This window comes from Pyxicephalus adspersus, chromosome 1 (assembly GCF_032062135.1).
Source record: "Pyxicephalus adspersus chromosome 1, UCB_Pads_2.0, whole genome shotgun sequence".
NCBI classification, from domain to species: domain Eukaryota; kingdom Metazoa; phylum Chordata; class Amphibia; order Anura; family Pyxicephalidae; genus Pyxicephalus; species Pyxicephalus adspersus.
Genome location: NC_092858.1, coordinates 19,213,063 through 19,232,986, shown reverse-complemented (window position 1 = coordinate 19,232,986; position 19,924 = coordinate 19,213,063). Strand labels below are relative to the sequence as shown.

The 19,924-nt window shown below is 38.0% G+C and overlaps 1 protein-coding gene across 1 annotated transcript in view; it reads left to right on the top strand.

Moving 5' to 3' along the window:
• Positions 1–19,924, top strand: part of CWF19L2 (CWF19 like cell cycle control factor 2) — a 74,432-nt gene that overhangs the window by 23,211 nt on the left and 31,297 nt on the right. Inside the window, exons 6-7 of the mRNA XM_072398648.1 lie at positions 10,333–10,451; positions 10,670–10,795. Coding sequence (XP_072254749.1) covers positions 10,333–10,451; positions 10,670–10,795 — 245 coding nt within the window. The remainder of the gene's footprint in view (positions 1–10,332; positions 10,452–10,669; positions 10,796–19,924) is intronic.

The following is a 19,924-nucleotide window of genomic DNA, read 5'->3' as shown; positions in this document are numbered from 1 at the left end:
TTCAACTTTCCTTCACATCACACTCAATGCTTAACACTTTGTATCCCATGAACATTGTTAACAAAAGGTCTTGCTGTGTCTTCATGTCTTTTCTTACATCCTCCTATAAATGCTAGTTAGATTGTGATACTTGTACATTCCAGTGCATTGAATATAAAGACATAAAACGGTGTATTGGCCATTCCTAAACGTGCATTGCCCTGCATGATCTGTCTTGAGCAAGGCCTTGTATCTTCAGGATGATTACTTATTACAATACTTTGTTTTTATTTGCATTTTTATTATTTGAACGAATTGCTATCATCTCTTGCTGACCTAAACAACTCTTTATTCTAATAAAGGAAAACTTTGGGTCATATTAAATTTTGGGTAATTTACAAAGCTAAACTGTATTTTGTATTGTATTTAAATACAATATGTTCACCCTATTTTTTTTAGTGAAATACCAGCTGATAATGAAAACCATATTCTTACTTTGTCACATTAATGGGCGTCTATGCCTTCTGAACAGAGTAAACCTGTATTGCATAATCGGATCAGAGTATTTTTTCCATGTTCAGCTAAGAATTGCTGGACTAAAGGGTGACTGTGTGCAAAGTTCAGACTTCACACAGATACTGGCAATAGAAATACGGTGAAATGGTTTTCCAAAAATAAAAAAGGTTGTAGTACAATTTAGTTCTTTTATGTGACAGTTTTAGATGATTGCCTAATACTAAAAGCTGAAAATGAAGCCTTGAGGCTGAGCTTCCCATCTGATCAGGGCGTCTCGCTGCTGTAAGAATACATCTAGGATAGTTTTCTATTCATCTTGATTTCTATACCTCCACCAATTACTTACCTGATAAGTCTTAGAGCAAGGGCATTAGGAAATCTGTTACAAAAGCTGGCCAAGCATGTCTACCCATATTGCAATTGATTTTTACATTACCACCCTAAGTAGAATGATGGTGCACCCTCATCAATTTCTATATGCCAAGGCTATACAATGCTGTTTGGTGACAGTCCTATTTGTAGGATTTGCAATACTTTCCTGCAAAAAAAAAAAAAATTTAAGATGCATCCATGGAATATAAGCCAAAAACCCTAATAATAAACTCTTAATAGGTGCTAAATGCACATGGAATATTGTTAAATAGGGACTCGGTTACAGCTATGTCTGCTATACATATCAGAATATGAACTACAAGAAGATTTTCTTCTAAGTTTCATTTCCCCCAGTGGGCCCAAAACATAATAAAGCACAGAATAACAGCAGGAACAGCAACAGTAAACGCATAAAGATCGCTTAACATAGCTACCAGTTCATGGAAAGTCCCATAGTGAAGGAGAACGTCTGCCAAAGGCACATAAGGTTTCCAGACAAAGGCGGGCCGTGTTCTCAGCCAGGCACAATGAGGTATAAAACAAGTTGAGGTCAAAGGTAATCCAGTGGTTGTTGGTAGCCTAAAAAAAAAAAAATTAGGATGGTAGGAAGAAGTTCCTAGGACGATGCTAAAGATGTCCCGAGATCCAATAAAAATTGTTGGCGGAACCGAAGCAACTGGTTAGGTCGTAGAAGAAGGAGGCGGCGAAGAATGTCCCACAGAGGTGCTTGGAGGACTGTCAGGCGGAAGTCGTGGAGGAGCTTGTGATGGTGCTGGTTTGCTGTTAAGAAGTGAAACCGCCGTAGGCCATTCAGGTAATAGGATATCAGGAAGATGCAGATCCCGTATAATGTGAGGCAGGTCTGATGGTTCACGTAGGACAAGATTCCTACCTCCCGACCTGATAATGAGAGGGAAATCCCCATCTATAAGGGATGTTCCGTTCACGAAGGATTGTTAAGAGCAGTTTAAGAGCCCTGTGGAGATCCAACGTATGTTTTGAGAGGTCAGGCAGCAGTTGTATCTGCCCCAGCATATTCAATATTTGTAGATTCTCTAACTTTTTGCATGATGTCTTCCTTGGTTCTGAAAAAATGAATCCGACAAACAACATCTCTGAGGCGTTGCGGATTTGTACTGCGTGGGCCCAGGGTTCTATGTATCCGATCTATCTCTATATCAACATCAGATGGGACAGCAAGGAGCTTAGCAAATATAGAGTAGGCCGCTGTGGGCAATTCTGAATTTGGTATGGTTTCAGGTAAACCCCGTATGCGAATGTTATTCCGCCTGTTGCGGTTTTCAGCGTCGTCATGCAGCAGATACAACATATTAATTTGGGTCTCGTGGCGTTCCAGAACAGCCGCATGGGATACTACTTGTGAAGAAAGATCAGCACATTGGGTTTGTAGAGCTGTGGTAACGCTGGTAACTTGTTGTACGGATTCGCGCAAGGCGTTAAACTCTGCCTTGCAGCTCGCTTCCAGGCGCCCTATACTATACTCTAAGTCCTGCCTGGTAGGTAAGGCACGGAGATGGGCCTTCCAGTCCCATTCCTCCTCGGTATCCAAAGTTGCTGGGCTATGGCCTGAAAATGCCGCTAAAGAAGGTAACATACAGGGGCTGAGGATGGGGGATTCAGGCTGTACGATGATGGGGTGGTGGAATCATCTGATCCCTGTGCTGCAAGATCCTGCTGCGAGCCGGCCCTCTGTTGCATGCTCCGCGCCGATGGTGCCTGCCCGTCGGTTGCCATCAAAAATCGAGCCCCTGGCTTTGGGGCCTTGTCGCGATCCGCGGGGAAGAGGCTGATGATGCCTCCGGAGAAGGTATCGCCCCCTCCGGGGCGTCCTTTCTGTGTCCCCTTAGCTTTGGGACCCATGCTTCTGAAGAAACAAAGGCGCTGCTGCGCTTACACTGTTGATTTCCCTCAGGCGGACACGGAGCTCGGGCTGCAAGCATCCTACTCCGCCGCCATCAGGACACGCCCCCATGAGGCATTTTTTTAATGACCACCACACCAATGTACTATGAGCTGTGGATATGGTGAATATAGAGGTAGGTCCCTGAAGACATGAAATAGCAAGGGTTCCCCCATGTTAAAAAGGTTGATAAACACTGCTCTAATATATATGTCCATCCAAAAGTTTTGTATAAGGTATGGGGAAGGTTTAAAATCCCCATCAGGTACATTAGCCCTTTTAGTAGAGATGATGCTTACAGCGCTCTGACATTTGGTTTAATGACTTGTACTAGCAGGAGATTAATTTCATGTCTGGGGTGAACGATGTCGCTCAGAGGAAAAGGGTGACTTTTAAAGGGCAAGTTAAACACAAAACTTTTTTACCACTTGGGTGAAAATCAGTCACAAAAGTTTTTGCTTGAATGCATATCAGTATTGTCAAACTGCAGCAAAGAAAAATACAGGAGCATGGATCTCGTGTTTTGCAACTGGAACATTACTGCAGTTTAAAACAGCTTTACACTTGGTTTGTTTGTAAAGCAGTGAATCTGACATTGGCTGAAACTTCCCTGGTGGACATTGAAACACATGGACCTTGAGGATTCTCCACCAGTAATGAATTATCAGATACACTACTTTATAAATAGACTCCTTAAAGATTTGATAGAGAAGCATCACTTCTAAGGGGCCCTTTGAGTTTAGCAGTATCAAGTAATGACAAAATCTGAGGTCCCTTTTTATCAAATCTGTTTGTATTGATGTGCTTTTACCTAGAATAGAAGGTATATTTGCATTTAGTCCATCGTTGATCCTTTACTCTTCTCATGTCTGTAGATAATACTTATGCACTAGGAGCTTTAAATGATTTTGCATTTTGACCCTTACAACCAGATGGTCTTAGACATGTAGAGCACTTAATGTACTTACCACACCCAATGAATCCCGTGCTGCCTTGTGTTCTGTCGTCTTCACAGAGCTTTCTGTTACATCCCATACTTCTACCTTTTTTCCTCTGGGTTCTTGTAGTATTGCGCATGCTTGAGATCAGGCAACATGTCTCTTGACAGGCAAACAAGTGTAAACAAACAAGTGCCGATCTCACTCTGCGCATGCATGAGTTTATGCGGTTGGTAAATTTTATATGAGGAAAGCCCTGATGACGCATGCCCCATCTGGGGCATGAGCAAAAGGAGCAGCTCACAGCCTCCTGGAATATGTGATGTAAGTATCTTAGAGGGCTAGGGGTTTCTCCTTCAAAATTTACTGCTGGGGTGGGAAATCAAAAAAATAAATAATGAGTAAGTTTTTGTTGTCATTGCTCTTATTATTGTTATATTGTCCTATATAAGGTAACACTACTATTTGTTTAGATACTGTTCAGAATTGTAAGTTTCAGATCAGTGGTTATATTTCATTTGATCTTAAGTCATTTTCCAAATGCATCATCTTTCTAAATGTTTCACTACTTATTCATACACAAATCCCAGCTTAATTTATTCTATATAGCAGCATGTTCAGCTTTGTAAATTTTAACATTTTTATTTTACACATTGCTGAGGAGCTGATCAATATTCTATATTTTATTTAATCATTTCCCATGATTCTAATCAAATTACAAATCCAGCAACATTCAGGCTAGTAATAGTTAAATAATTTATTATTATTATTATTATTATTATTGGTTACTACTAATAAATAAGATTTATGTAGCACCAACATTTTACACTGCGCTGTACATTAAATAGGGCTTGCAAATGATAGACGGATACAGACAGTGACACAGTAGGAGAAGAGGACCCTACCCCGAAGAGCTAACAATCTAGGAGGTGGGGGAAGTAACATACAATAGGAGGTGTGATATGGAATCGTGGGTAGGTAGTGAGGGTGAAACAGGAGGAGGAGAGGACCCTGCCCTGAACATTTTACTGAATATACTTGAGTATAAACCAAGATTTTCACCTGAAAATGCCATTATAAAGTGAATCTGTTTATACTCGGGTTACTAGATGGCACTGTCTCCTTATCTCAAATGATCAAATGTATAAGAAACTCTTGCCATCTGACTTGTAACGCAACACCATTTACTGGTCAACTATAATGTACAAAAGATCATTTTAGAGCAAGTTATGTACCCAACCTAAAAGTCAATAATACTCTAACCTGTAAAAATGGGAAAAATATAAACAGACTGAGCCAATGTATTTTTACCCCCTTTTAAATACATATTTTCATATCATACATCATATATGTATTCACATATTTTTTTCTTTTTTTGGCATTTCTGCCCATGTATTCTTACCCAACTTTTCAGTAGCCACCCAAAAACAGCCAGGCGATTATTGAAAAGTGCTGGGTGGTGCACTGGGCTAAAAAGTGCTGGGGACAACTCTACATGGTTTGTCATATTTGCAGCTGTATTACATATGCAGTATCTGCTTTTTTGCTAAGTTGGTCTTCACAGCTGTGTGCATTGCTGATCTTTGTTCTCACAAGTCTTCCTAAAATAAATAAACTGCTGCCTCTATTCACCCAAGATACCCACAGTTCTCTTGGTTGCCAAAGACCATGTGATCTAGGCTCAGAGCAAATACTTTTTATTTGGAAATAAGAATGTGATAAAGTAATGCTATGTGCCTTCTTAGAATATGCAAAGTGTGATTTTTATTGGTAGGTCCACTTTAATTTGTTTTCGAAAGCAATTAATTTCCTCGTTGGTAATTGCTCTATCCTCGTTTTCATCATGTAAGCAATGATCTGTGTACTGTGCATGGCAAGAGTTGACAAAAGTAATTTAAAAGTATCCAAAAATATCACACCTCCATTCAAGCTATTTGCATTGACCGTAATTTGCCTCTGTCTTTTCTGTCACTGCCATTTTAAATTAAAGATCTCACTGGGTATTGTGTATTGGTGTGGAAAATGAATTCTCGGTAATAGAGACTTGGTCAGTGAAGCTTTTTAAGCATCTGCTGTTGGGAGACGTCTCTGCATTACAGATATGGTTACCGAGTACGGCGCTTTATTGAACGTATCAGAGTTCAGAGCCGAGGATTTTGTTTGCAGGAGTTGTTTCAGTGCTTGTTTATATTTTGTTTTTATTGTATCTTTCTCATATCTGTCTGCCTTTATTTTATCCTCATATATACTCAAAACAAACTTTTTATTTTTTTTAGTTTCTTTTGTGATCGATTCTAGTAAAATAAATGAGCGCTCTGTTCAGTTCTATAGGGAGTATGAGCACGAGGCACCCCGCTCCACCCCTCTCATCTGACATGACAGCAATCATCCCTGGCCGGTCATTTATTGATCCACTAGGAAAATTCCTAAATGGTTTTGGGGAACCGCTGCTCACACGCGAGTCTATATTTGCTTTTCAACCTTCGTTTTGTAGAATCCCTGGGTTCCTCTAGAAATTGCTTAAGGGTTCCTTGAGCAATGAGCAATTAGCAACTCTCAGGTCAGTTTAACTAACACGAATGATCTTGAATCCTTCCCAATTCCAGTGTTCTCCCTAGCCCCATTTAGCTGGGCGCACAAGCCGGCACTTTTCGGTAAGTTTCGGTGCGTTAGCTCACAACACAGGGGTCACCAACCGCCACCTAGTGTAGTAAATGTGGTGACAGTTCACTTTTTGCAATAAATACTCAAATACATAGAAGGAAATCTCAAAATACATTATTTTTGCTTGCACCTGATTGAATAGTTAATAGGGTTTCATAGGTGACGGCACCTTGACTGTGATAATTCACTTTGTTTCTTTAGGAGCAGCACTGCAGTGTGAGGGATTGAGTGGCTGGCAAGGTGCCAGCCTTGGGTGAACCTTTCCTTAGAGCCTGCTTTGTCTGACAATGGGGGTGCCAATAACTCCCTTGTAAAAGCCAGCCATTGATAGGAATTGACAATGGATAAATCTCATGTACTGCAGCGCCAGGAACATGCCACTTTTTATTAAGCAAACCCAAAAGACTGAAGTGGCATGTGCATAACGACACCAGAGGGAGATGTCACACATGTCATCTGTGTCCACATTTATAAATCATCATTCTTCACCTGTTTATGTATTCTATACATAACACTAAAATGTAACAAAAAGCAATTAGACAATCTTAGTACAAAATAATTGCTTTATTTTAGATAAGCATTCAAACTTAAATAAGGGACTTTGCGATATTGTCTTCATTTTTATAGCTTTTTATTTTTAACAAGTATCCGGAGGGAGAAGCTTGCATCAAATCAGCAGTGGAAGGGCAGGATAGTAGATAAAAATATAATAAAACGCATAATTCTTCATTTAAAAAACCCTACAATCTTCTAAGCTATTGTCTGTCTCTGCCCCCAAGTGCTTTGGATCCTTTATGGCAACTCACAGGTATAACCATTGCATAATCACTTCTTGCATGCTAATACCTGTCTCAGGGATAAATTAACTTAGCCGGTCACTTTAGGTCCCAAAGTTAACAACAAAAAATCAACAAGCAAGATTTTCATCAATCTCTGATCCATTCTGATGAGCTCAGTTACAGCGGTGACATATCTATGTTATTGCCACAAATTTAAGAAAGTGGCTCTGGATACTAGTGAGACCCGTGGCCACTCACAATACTTAGATATCTACATTTTTATATCTTTATTGCCTTATTTATTGTATTCTTGGGACTATTTGTTAATCATTACTGAAGTGTCTACAACTGTATTCTCCTGCTGCTATTTTAGGTTGGGACTCATTATATGAGTATGCAAGTTCTCTCTTGGCTTAGGTGAGCATTATATTGCATATAAGGAGCATTATATTGCACATGGGCAATGCTGAGTATGAATTAATTTTTATTAACACAACAGAATGTCAGTGTAATGTACAATTAAAGTCATATTAAGACCCTGTGTTTTATCAAGTTCGCCATGACATTTGTTGGGTTTCCACATGTGTCTATCCATATATATGAGGTGATAGTTACCAATGTAAAGCTATATACACATGTCAATCGTCAATAATCGTCTCCCGAGAAAAACAACTGAATGACAAATCAGGAATGACCACTGTTTACACCTATGGTGAAGAGTTCATCGAGTTGCCGCTCGTTCGTTCTCTCCTCTCCATTGAACAGATTGGCTCTGGAAAAAGATCATTCCAGCAACAATACCGTACATCAGACTTTTGTACGAGGCACAAAACAAAAAAAAGGGCACTGACTTCACGTATAAACACTTTGCATCAAAGAGAAGACACATTTTATCAGTGCTTTGCAGCTTAGGACCACCGAAGGATGAAATAAAAACAGGTATGGGAAAGGTACACCAGAATCAAAATAATTTAGTAGTATTTTATTGTACCCAGAGTTCAGTTTTAATTTTTAGTTCTGCTGTGACTACAGGAAAGATGAAAAATAACTCCCAAAGTAGAAAGCGACAATCATTTTGTTTAAAGGGCAAAATCAGAGTGAGATTCATTAGCAATAAATGTTAAACACTTTCTGCACTTCTGAATAATTGAATAGGCACTTCAGAAAGAAAAAGTCCAGCTTTGTGGCTTAGGTTCTTTATGCAAATGTTTGGTTCAAACTGTTCCTCTACCTTGAATGCTCCATTACAAATGTGCGGTATTCTACATCAGGCTGAGAACATTGCAGAAAAATGAGCCATTAAAGAGAATCCTTCACAGCATTACAACTAAGATAAAATCTCCACCGGTTACAGACCTGAAAAGATAAAGCAGTGCGCTTCTAATCTTGTTTCTGAGTGATCTAGAATGGTGTATTTCTAATAAAGGGAACTGTATCTTTTATATAGTTTACAGGTTTTTAAACAAACATTATAAATCTGTTTTTTAATGTTTAAATTATAGAGATTAGGGAAAGATTAGCCAATGATTAAACAGTGCAGCAGCAAAATGAGTCATGGAATCTGGCGAGTGTACATGCCATAATGTAGTTTATTGTAGTGTGTGTGTGTGTGTGTATATATATATATGTGTGTGTGTGTGTATGTATATGTATATATATATATATAAATATATTGAAGTTAAGGGGATTGGAATAACACAAGACACTGTAGAACGTCATTGGAATAACACAAGACACTGTAGAACGTCACGTTTGTCATTTTATTTTAGCTTGCACATAACCCAGCAGAAAACAAAACTGCTTATTTTAGCAATTAGGCAATGTACATACATTAGATGTTTTTTTTTTTTGGAAAGGATCTTTCATGATGCACAATGCATGAATGAGCGATGTACATACAGCGCCGTTCTGCTCTATGGAGAGGGGAGAACAAGTAAGCAAGTGGCAACCTGCTGCAGTTTCTCCCCTTCACTTGTACTACGATCGTTAATCATTCTTCGTCCGTCGTGTATTCACCAGGATGGATCCATGAACGATGTCGGATGAGCGCTGTACACATGTCATATTCTTGTCCGATACTACAGCCAAAGGGGTAATCGGACAAGAATCATCTGACGTGTGTACGTAGCCTATGTCGGAGGTTAAACAGTCCTGCCGCCCAAGCAGATAATCCAGGAAGGCACTTGATACTCACAAGTAGTGAGGGGTTGTGGTGTCAAAGTACGCCACAACAACTTGAGCTGCCCAATGCCTTCAGCTTTATGCTTTACTCTCAGACTAAGCCAAACCCTGCTCCTGTCTGGCCATCTTAAAAACCTGGCCTGTATTGTGGTGGGAAAAGAAGGCCGTCTGATCCTTACCTCTTATCCCAGAGACCAGGTCCTGAAAGAAACTAGCCAAACAGTAACCATTGGTCACCAAACAAAACTCATTGGATTGCTTCCGCAGTCAAAAACCTGTTTTTAAAGGCACTTGGAGCAAAAGTGAAGAGAATATATCTGCCATCCAGGACCCACCCTCGGAGTCCTGTACAATATCTATCTAATCTATCTAATCTATCTAATCTATCTATCTATCTATCTATCTATCTATCTATCTATCTATCTATCTATCTATCTATCTATCTATCATAAGGTGCTAGAGGTCTCTAAAATACAACAAAACCTTATAAATTGATGGAAACAATTCATACTGGTCTCCAAACTTTATCACTTCCAAACCCTCTGTCTGTAAAAACACTGTTGGAATAAACTTTTTACAGTACCTTCTGAAGCAAGATTCGACTGCAGGAAGGTGTATGTAGTATATTGCCTTTCCTAATGGCAAGAAGAAAGCAATTAACAAAAATCAACTAAAAGCAGACCATTAAAGCTAAAAGTGTAGGTCCATCTTTTAAGAGAGAAAGAAAGAAAAAGCTAAAGTGTCAATGAGTACAGTGCCATACATAATCAAAAGATTCTTAGTAAATGGAAAAAAGTCTAACAGGAACAAGATTGACAGACTTTCATGAGTGGCGAAGTCAAACTAATTTTGTGATCATCATTACTTTTTTTTTTATTATTCTATCCTTTAATTTGAGAGTGTATTGGGATAGAATTTATATCATAAAACTTTATGAAATGTTCTAAAGTTTTTATTAGTCTTTTAAATATTTCGCTTGCAGTTACATTTTTAATATTAGCAAAGGACTCTCATAGAGCTGTGTTACATCATATTTCTCAACCAAGCTCTGTGTTGTGCTCAGAAACTTCCTATTACCCAGCAGAGGCTGTAGCTGCTACAGTAATACAGAGGGAATTTGCCATGTTTGCTGGTAATGGCAGCGAGTGGTGCACACAAGAGAAGAGAGGTGCACAGAGTAGCCCATGTCCAGTGTACTTTACCTATTTTCCTGACTATCGCTGCCTGAGTCCCTGAATCTAATATTTCAGTTTAATGTCAGATGCTGGAGCATGCAGTTGAATTTATTTTAATTCTCTCACTTTTCATTTTTTTTGTAGGAATCAAGCTCTAAAGAAGATCAAGAGGTTCTCCTTGTCAGAACTGATCAATCAGGGAGAGCTTGGCCTATCAACTCATCTGGAGAACCAGTAGAACCAAAGGGAGGAAGGAGAAAGAGGCAGACGGTAAATATTGTCTTTATTTACATTTAATGCTGCATATTGTTTACATACATACAAACATTATAATAACTTTTGAAGAGTTACTAAGGATATAAATCCACATTGTGCAAAGCTAGGTATTGTTCTGTAAAGGCAGCAGTTTCATTATCACTGGATATTGCAAAGGACATGGCTGTGAGCGGGAACCAGCAGGGAACTACAGGAGAGGGGTGGATACTGGACCAAGTCACCATGTTCAAGCAGAGAATAAATAGCAGTGATTGGTCTTTATTACAGGAAGCTCCTGCATTGAGGCAAAGTTTAACCACGTTTACACAAGGTATACCTTAGCAGGGGCTCCCAGCAATGCCCAGATACAAAATCAGTAATACAGTCTTGCTGTTGGGTCTACATAGCCCAGCCATTGTCAACTAAGATGTCCAAAGAGGTTGCTAGGAGTTCTAAAGATGTGGCAGATTAACCTCCCATTCGATAATAACATTTTCTTCTCTGCAGCACCACTTAGCAAAGGCAGCGGCATTGATCCCAGGGATCTTTTTATCTATCTGTAAGAATAGTATTCTAGTCACTACTTTTAGGATGGAGGGGGGCATTTTTCTCCAATGACTCCCAGTGTAGAAGGCTGAAGGATTCCTTGGAAATAATTTTTGATTCCTCAGGGGGTAAACGACTGAGAATTGATATGTTAATAAACACAGAGCTTTATTAATTTTGTCATTTTACATGTCTAGGGTTCATGTCTCTGTGTGAAATACTGCTTTTTGTTCCTGCTTTTCCTTGAATATTTCTGGCACTTTCCCTGTTGGCGATAAAAGATCATCATAGTGATGAATCAGATCACCTAGCGCCTGAGCTCTTCAGGGGAGCTCACTTTATGCTGTATGTTTTATCTTCCATGACACAGCGGCTCTTCACACCTAATGCATCACTTCAGTGGCAGCAGCCTGCTCGTGTTAGTCCCCACAGTCCATAAAGAACACGCAGGCCTGGAAGCACAAGCTGCAGGGATGATTGGATTCCGATGCAGAGGAAGGAAAATCTAAATTAACTTTTCCTTCCACTCTCTCTAATAATATGAACGGCTCATATTAATGTTCACTTTCTTTGAGGGCATTTTCATTTAAGTTTCCCCTCGTGGGAAATAGGCTCATCAGCATGACTTGAATGTAGAGATTCCTATGCATGCAATATTAGGGATATCATTTTTGTTGGTGATACAGTATATTTTTACAGAAATGTGACATGCAAAGCTAGAGATAATATTTTGGAACATTACATTTCTTGCTGCTAGGATAATACTTGGCTGTACTGGGTTTCTATACTCCAATTTTACAATTGCAAATTTAAAATGAAATCCATTGGTTGGGACACTTTGTGGGCCATGCTTTCTGAACTCTTTGTTTTTCTGTATTAAGTACAGAACAATGAGTTATTGCTGAAGCTCTAGAAGCAAAATCTGGGTAAAGACATGTAACTGTTGTCATTATTGATCGTTTCAGGTGACGTTTATTACAAGTGATTATTGTACAAACATCTCAGTGTGTTCTGTTCTATGGAGAGGGAGGTGCCCCATTCTAATTCCAGTACTGTTTCGTGCTGTACTGTGTTGCCCCTATTTCGAGAGAAACTAAATAAATTATTTAGTGACACATGGACTTTACAATGGAAAAGGGATGGGACACGGGATATAATATTTTTCTTTACAATCTCAGTCACATGAAAGAATATTGTTTTCCAAGATTTCAACTTAACAAAACATTCAGCAGTAATTTTATCCACTTACGTGAGCCTGCATTCTGGTTGTGAATTCACTGCTAAGCAGAAAGTTTTTACTCAAGACATTGTCCAGCTTTTATTAACTCCAAAGCCTTTTTTGAAACATTTTTTTGTCTTTTTTTTAACAATTGTTTGTAATGCAGTCTGAACACATCTGGGTGTTATGGATTTTTTTTTATCCTTAGGCTTTCAAAAATTTTTTTTCTCAAAAACAGAGTGATTGTGAAAATGGATGAAATGAAGAACACATTTTTATAGCCCTTTTCTATATTGCAATTTTTGATCAGTGTGTTTTTATCCTGATAGGTGTTTCCTTTTAAAGAGTTCTCATCTAGCCTAATGGAGTTTGCAGGTTCTCCTTGTGTGTGCGTGGGTTTTTTTCTGGGTACTCCGGTTTCCTCCCACATTCCAAAATTATGCAGTTAGGTTAGTTGGCTTCCCCAAAATTTACCTTCTACTGTATTAATGACATATGACTATGGTATGGACATTAGATTGTGAGCTACTTTGAGGGACAGTTAGTGACATTACTATGAACTTTGTACAGCACTGCGTAATGTGTTGGCGCTAAATTAATACTGTGTAGTGGCAACTGTGGCACTGCATATCCTGCACCATATTGCCTTATGTCAATGCTGCATTAGGTCTTATATGTGCAGCACAATATTTCTCATGTTGTAGGAAGCTATGTATTGTTCTAAAACATTGCCAATCGGCTTTGGGACCACCAAAAATCAGCTAGAAGGCCATGGAATTACCTTGCTCTTGTTGCTTCATAAAAACCTAGTCCCTTTATAACTTTTTTTTACTTTTGCATACAAGTAAACATACAATCACATACTTGAAAGATTGCTTTATTGCTTATATTATGACTTCCCTTGTTTTATCTCCTCCAAATTTATCATTCTAACGAAATTATTCAATAAAAGCTCACTGTTTTCGTTGCCCTATTTTAGATCCAGTGACATCATCAAGTCCTGTTTTTTTGCAATGCAAGCAGATTATGGCAGATGGTATGGTAGGGTGCTGTACATAGCTTTTTGAAAATATTAAAAGCCCCAGTACTCCTGTCTAGAGCCATTGGCCCTTGTGCAAGTGGTGAACCAGGCAGAATGGTTGAATATGTTGGTGTCAGGCTGGAAAAGTGGGCTTTCCCAGAGTGCATTAGGCAGTACCCATATGCGGTTCTGAACCTCCATGATTTGTAGAGCTAAAATGTAATAAATGAAATAGCTGTGGCAGAAAGGGTTAGGTATGCTGCACATGGCCTTAAACAGTTTCTAATGCAAATTGTTAGAACCTCTCTGTGTATAGTAAAATCAGAATAAGGTATTTTCATGCAGCAGACGAGCCTGTACAACTGTTAAAACTTGAAGGTAAGGCTGAAGTTCAGCTTTTAAGAAAAAAGTCTGAAAAACTAGTAAATAGAATGAGGATCAGAGGGGCTAAATCCCTTAATTATAGATGTCATTACAAATAGCTGTTTTTCTTTGTAAATATAAGTGGGAACACTTTTTAAAATCTTGTACAGATTGCACGCTTTCATCAATTATTCTGAAAACTGAACGCTCCCATTTTTCAGCAGCTGTGCAGTCATTGCTCATGATCAAATCTAAGTTTGGCTAATGGTTTCTGACTGATGCCAAATGCATGAAATCATTACTAAGTACAGATGTCTTCGTTGTCATTGCACATCCCCTCAGTCACTGGAACGTGTCATGAGGTCTGTGCATGGTTCTTAGTAAATTAAATCTCTTCTCCAGCAACACATTCCATCCGTGACTTGACTGGAGATCATAAGATAGTCTAAACAGTCCAAACTCTTCTTATCTCCTCATTCCCCACATATTGCATGGTACCTGTTTTAAATTCATTTTTATGTATTATGCATTAAAGCAGTTATTATTTATTGAGTTACTGGATTACTTTGGGTGTAGCAGCTGCCTTTTGTAGGTCCCCTTGCACGCTACCAAACATTATGGAATATGGTAAGGGGGACAGATAATGCTGATCGTTTTAATCGAAGTAAAGGTACATTCCAGGCAATCACCAAAATGTTGAAAAACAATACTTTGTCCTTTTTTTGAAGTTGATCCAGTCATCCTGACACTGTGCATATTCTGCTTAATGATAATCTGGCTTTCTTGGAACACCTATTATTCTAAAATCTAAGGTTTTCCAACTGTGTCCAAAAAATTTCTCTACATTGTACTTGTGTATAAATATAAAACATACAAGTAAATGTTACCCCACCCAACAGATTAATCAATTCCACAGATCCTTAGATCAAAAGTAGGCCAACAAGAGGGACTTTTAAGGCGTTCCACGACTAATTGGGATAATATAAAAAGAAATTTATTATACAAATATTAAAAATTATATACATCTTCCAATACAGTATTAGTAATTACAATCTCCATGATTCTAATATAGTTCAATGCGGAAAACATATATCAGGAGCATAATTCATGAGTCCTATAAAATAATGGCACCATTTTAACAGAAATTACAAATAATCCAAGCAATAAATTATTTTAACAAAAATCATGACAATAATTACGTACATGTTAATATCCAACACCCAAAAATGAATCAATACGAACAGCAGAGTTCTTTCACTGGGAACAGAAATGGGGTATAGCGAATATTTAAATAAAATGTATCATTATGTTTTTATAATATAAAAGTTCAGCCATATATTATAAAAAACTTCTGCATCCAGATCCTCTGAAGGAGGTTTTTTGGCAAGCAAATGCTGATCCTAACAAAAGGCAGCTGTTGTTAGCTGTAATAGAGGGTGCAGTTATAAGCGATATCAAAGGATCTTCTTTGCTATACAGTGGATGGCTGAATTTACACTATTTGAGTGATGATTACAAGCATGTTCAATCTGGCAAATGAGAATCGATTGAAGACATACTGAAAAATATCCTCCCGAGACTGCCACTTACCCGTTCTGTTGCTGCTCCAGTGCATTTCTTATGCTTGCATTCTGTATGAGAAGGATCCCATTGTCCTCACTTGGGACTACTATATCCCCTGTTTTCCTGAAGAAGCAGTAATAATTCAGCGAAACGCGTAGAAAAAAGTAGGCACATTTTCTGATTTAAAATTAGGATGTGGCCATTTAGATTTATCGTTATTACATGATATTAGAATCCATACTATACAAACTCATGGGGAATTAAAAGGAATATCCAGAAAGGTGAACCTAAAGCTGAACTCTGGTGAACTCACAGAGAATATGCATATTTATACAAAGATTAGAGTAATTTTTTTAAAGGAAAATTATTTCCTTTTAAATTTAAGTAAAACATCCAGGTGAATGTAAATGAAGGAATTTCATGGTAAACTGAAGTCATTAATTCTTAATACAATTTTAGCTGTCCTTTTTTAAATCTGGTATACTAGTTTTGTAATACAAAAACCTTCTGCCAGACAGCAGAGCCCCATTAGCAAGGCAACTTGGTCATAGACCCAGCTTATTTCTTTGAGGCAGTGGCACAAAGTTGATAAGGTTGTTTGCCTGCTCTTATCTCCTATTAGCTAGTGTTATATCTATTTAGCCTATAAACATAGAGACATTCCCAACTTTTAGTAGATGTAGTTAAACAGTTATTTATTTATTATATAATAGTTTTTTTTTTTTTTTTACCTGAAAATGCTATTAGAAAAAGAATTTGATTTATACTCGGGTCACACCTCTAGGTGGCCTTTATGTACAGTGTATAGATAATCCTTGGCCTTATGACCAGTTCTCCAACTAGCACATTGTACATGACCTATACATTGTACAGCAGCACACTGTTTCTCCTCTGTTCACTCTACTCTGTCCTCCATCGTGTTCTATCCTCAATCCAGGCCTTGCAAGCTGTCGGTGATACTGACATACGATGCGTGTTCACAGATAGGCAGACCGGCCATTTACAGTGCTCCCCATGTAACAAATTTGCCTAATGACCGTGTCATAGGGATATAACCTGGTCATAAATAAGGAGTGTCTTTATAACAAACTATTGCTTTAGAAGACATTAGAGTTTATTAAACACTTTACATAAGCACACCAACTACTAGTGGACAATAATGCACAAAAGATCAATTTTATAGCAAGTAACCCATCACTACCAATCCAAAAGTATACCTGGTCAATAAAAAAAAAAAGGGGGTAAAAAAAAAATAAATCGACTGAGCCCATGTGTTTTCTTTTTTTTCCTTTTTCAATGAATGTTTTAAAAAATGTTACATAAATCTTTACATTCATTTTATTGCTATTTCTGCTTACTACTGTTTTTGAATGTTAATGTTGATGGTTGCATTTTGTGCCCAGGGTTTATAATTGAGTCAGTATACATTTTTAATGGTCAAAGAAGGTACCTTGGTTTATATTTGGGTTTGTTTATATAAGAGTATATACAGTAATCCAAAACTGAACGTTTTTGTGTTTCCATGGAGTTGAGTTTAAAAACTAAGTTTCTTTAAGAATGTTTTGTAAAGTTTCCTCCAACATCCCAAATACATGCAGTTAGGTTAATTGGCTTCCCCTCAAAATTGTCCTTAGATTGTGTTGGTAACATATGTCTACATTAGACATATTAAATTGTTGGTCCCTTGGGGACAGTTAGTGGCAGAAGCTCTTTCGGGCAGGGTAAAAAAAAATACGGTTTAATAATGACAATGGACTTTGTAAAGCAAATGTAATATAAGTGTAATATATCAGCACTATATGAATACAATTAAATAATAGAGATACACCCTTATTACCGGTACATCTCAGTCTATTATTGGCAAGGTAATTACTGTATCTTCTAAGCATTCTTATAAATCCTGTATAAAGCTTCATGTAAAGAAAGATGGAATCGCTGAATGAAAGCCTATTTATTTTAACACTGTCATTTTTCTTGATTTATACATGTGGGAATTAGGGCAGTAGAAATCTGTGTTTCTGGTAACTTGGATACACTCTGGCAGACACTAGGGAAACAAACATATCTCTTTAGCTCGTCTCTCTCCTAGATATTGCTTTTACAGCTAGTTTTTTAATAACATAATCCGTTTTAGCCAACCGCTGGTTCGTGTGACAGCAGTCTGCGCACAGAAGGTCAGTTGCAATTTGTCTGTGTGTTAAAGTAAGAGTTCAAAGACGTGTGGACTGGCTTCAATATTGTTGTAGGCGATGGATAGTTTGAACTTTACAGTTTGTCACTATAGTTGACCAGATTTAGGAGATTGGTAAGATTTGGCTGCTATAAAAATCATTTAGCTATATATTTTTTTTTTAAAGATGAGCATAGATTGGTAAATTTTTATGGTAAGGTAAGTAGGTTTTTATATGTAATTGCTAGACGTGGCCAATGAGTTGCAGAAGATAATATTTTTCTGTAAATCATATTCCAATGCATACCAATTTCACTGACTTGAAACTGAGCCAGTCAAACTCTGCAAGTATAACGTTTGATTAGCTAAGTTTCACGTTGGTCAAATTTTAATGTGTTCTGCATAAAAGTTGCATTTCTTTCTAGATCTCATTCATCATCCATAGTCACGAATTGCCTGCTTCTTCCATGACTTATCCAATGAACGGAAGCAACCTATTTACTGCTAACATGTTCTCACGCTCTTGGGAGGAGGAATGTATTGGACAGGTCATATGGAGCTTTCCAACCAGTCAAACATTTTAGCTACAATTTCCAACACTTGTTGACTTTTAGAAGGTTTCCTAAATGTTCAACCCTAGGTACATAATGTACCATTGTTGTGTGATCGAGCCATCATTGGCCCTTCTCTACTGACATATTGTTATGCACCCACTGACATTACACAAGAGACCTAAAGGTTCATGCATATTGCATGCCAATCTTCTAGTATATGCCACACAGTGACATAGGAGGTCTTATACTGTAAAAATATCCTTTATTCAGTTCTGTACAGTGTTTTACAACTGTAATATTTGGGGGTTCTATCATGCTGCACAATGGTGGAAATATCTTGCTGACTTTTACTTTATGTTTAATATTTCCACCTATCAGCTAGCATTCCAAGGGACCTTTACGTCTCTTTACTTTACCATCCATTATTGTATAGGGTTACCTTGTGTCCACTCTACTTCAATATAGATCAGTATTTTTCAACCAAAGTTCCTCCAGGGTTTGCTGGAGGTTCCTTGATCAGTTTGTGACACCTATGATCTTTTTGGCTGTCTGTAAGGAGGTGACATTCTTCCCACCGAGCACATTGTGACTGTACTGTGAGCTGTACATATGGTATTTATAGAAGGAGTTCCCTTAAGACCTGAATGTTTTTTTTAAAGGTTCCCCCAGGTCGAAGCTGATCTAGATTGTAAGCTTGCTAGAAGGAGTGAGCATTAATATGGAATTGGGACCATTGTTAGATTTAGAAGACAACGTTTTCAATGACTGTTGTGGTTCTGGAAATATCTCCAACAGAACAGGGAAAGCGAGAAGAAAAAAGAAAACTAATTGACATTTACATAATGTGCATTTTTAGGCAAAACAAATATTGTTACTGCTGCATATACCTTACTCCTCAACTGTCTAGGTCACATTTACAAATAGAAGTTTGTGGGTTCCTTACCATAACAATTACATGAGCTTGTTTGACACCCAATCCAAAAACATGGGCATTAATATGAAAATGTGCCCCAACTGCAGCTATAACAATGTATTCTCTTCTAGGAGTGTTCTTGGACCATGTCTTGTAGAAAATTTGTGCTTTTTCACCCAAAAGCCACTTGTGAGTTTAGGTACTAATGTCTGCCAAGAAGGCTTTGCTCACATTTGGCATTCCCATTCATCCCAATGATAGGAAGGTTCACAGGGCTTTGTACAGGCCAGTCTGGTTTTTTCACATCAATTCCTCAAACACTGGCTTGATAAATATGGCTTGCCCCAAACTCTTGCCATAGGGATGGATGAGCACAGTTATCTATCATGTGTTTGTATTCTGCATCATTACTGGTGTCATTCACTGAAGACACCTGAATGCAATCATATGGAGGGGTGTCCACATAATATTGCCTATATAGTGTTTATTTCATGGTCAGCACTGCAGCACTGACAGTATATGATAAAGAAAAAAATATTTTTATTCCCCATTCTTTAACATATATACAACTAAATAAGCAATACTTGCCCTTAATCTGTGGAGGGAAGATTTTCGGAGGTTTTATCAGTTCACTTTCACATTATCACCCCCTCCATGTATGGCCTACTTTCATCAAATTGCTTACATATGCATACCGGCTGTGGTTACATAATCTGTTAATACATGCAGAGCAGAACAAAGCATAATTGCTGTAAACAGCGTTGGTGTTTTTGAAATTTATAGAGTAATATAAGA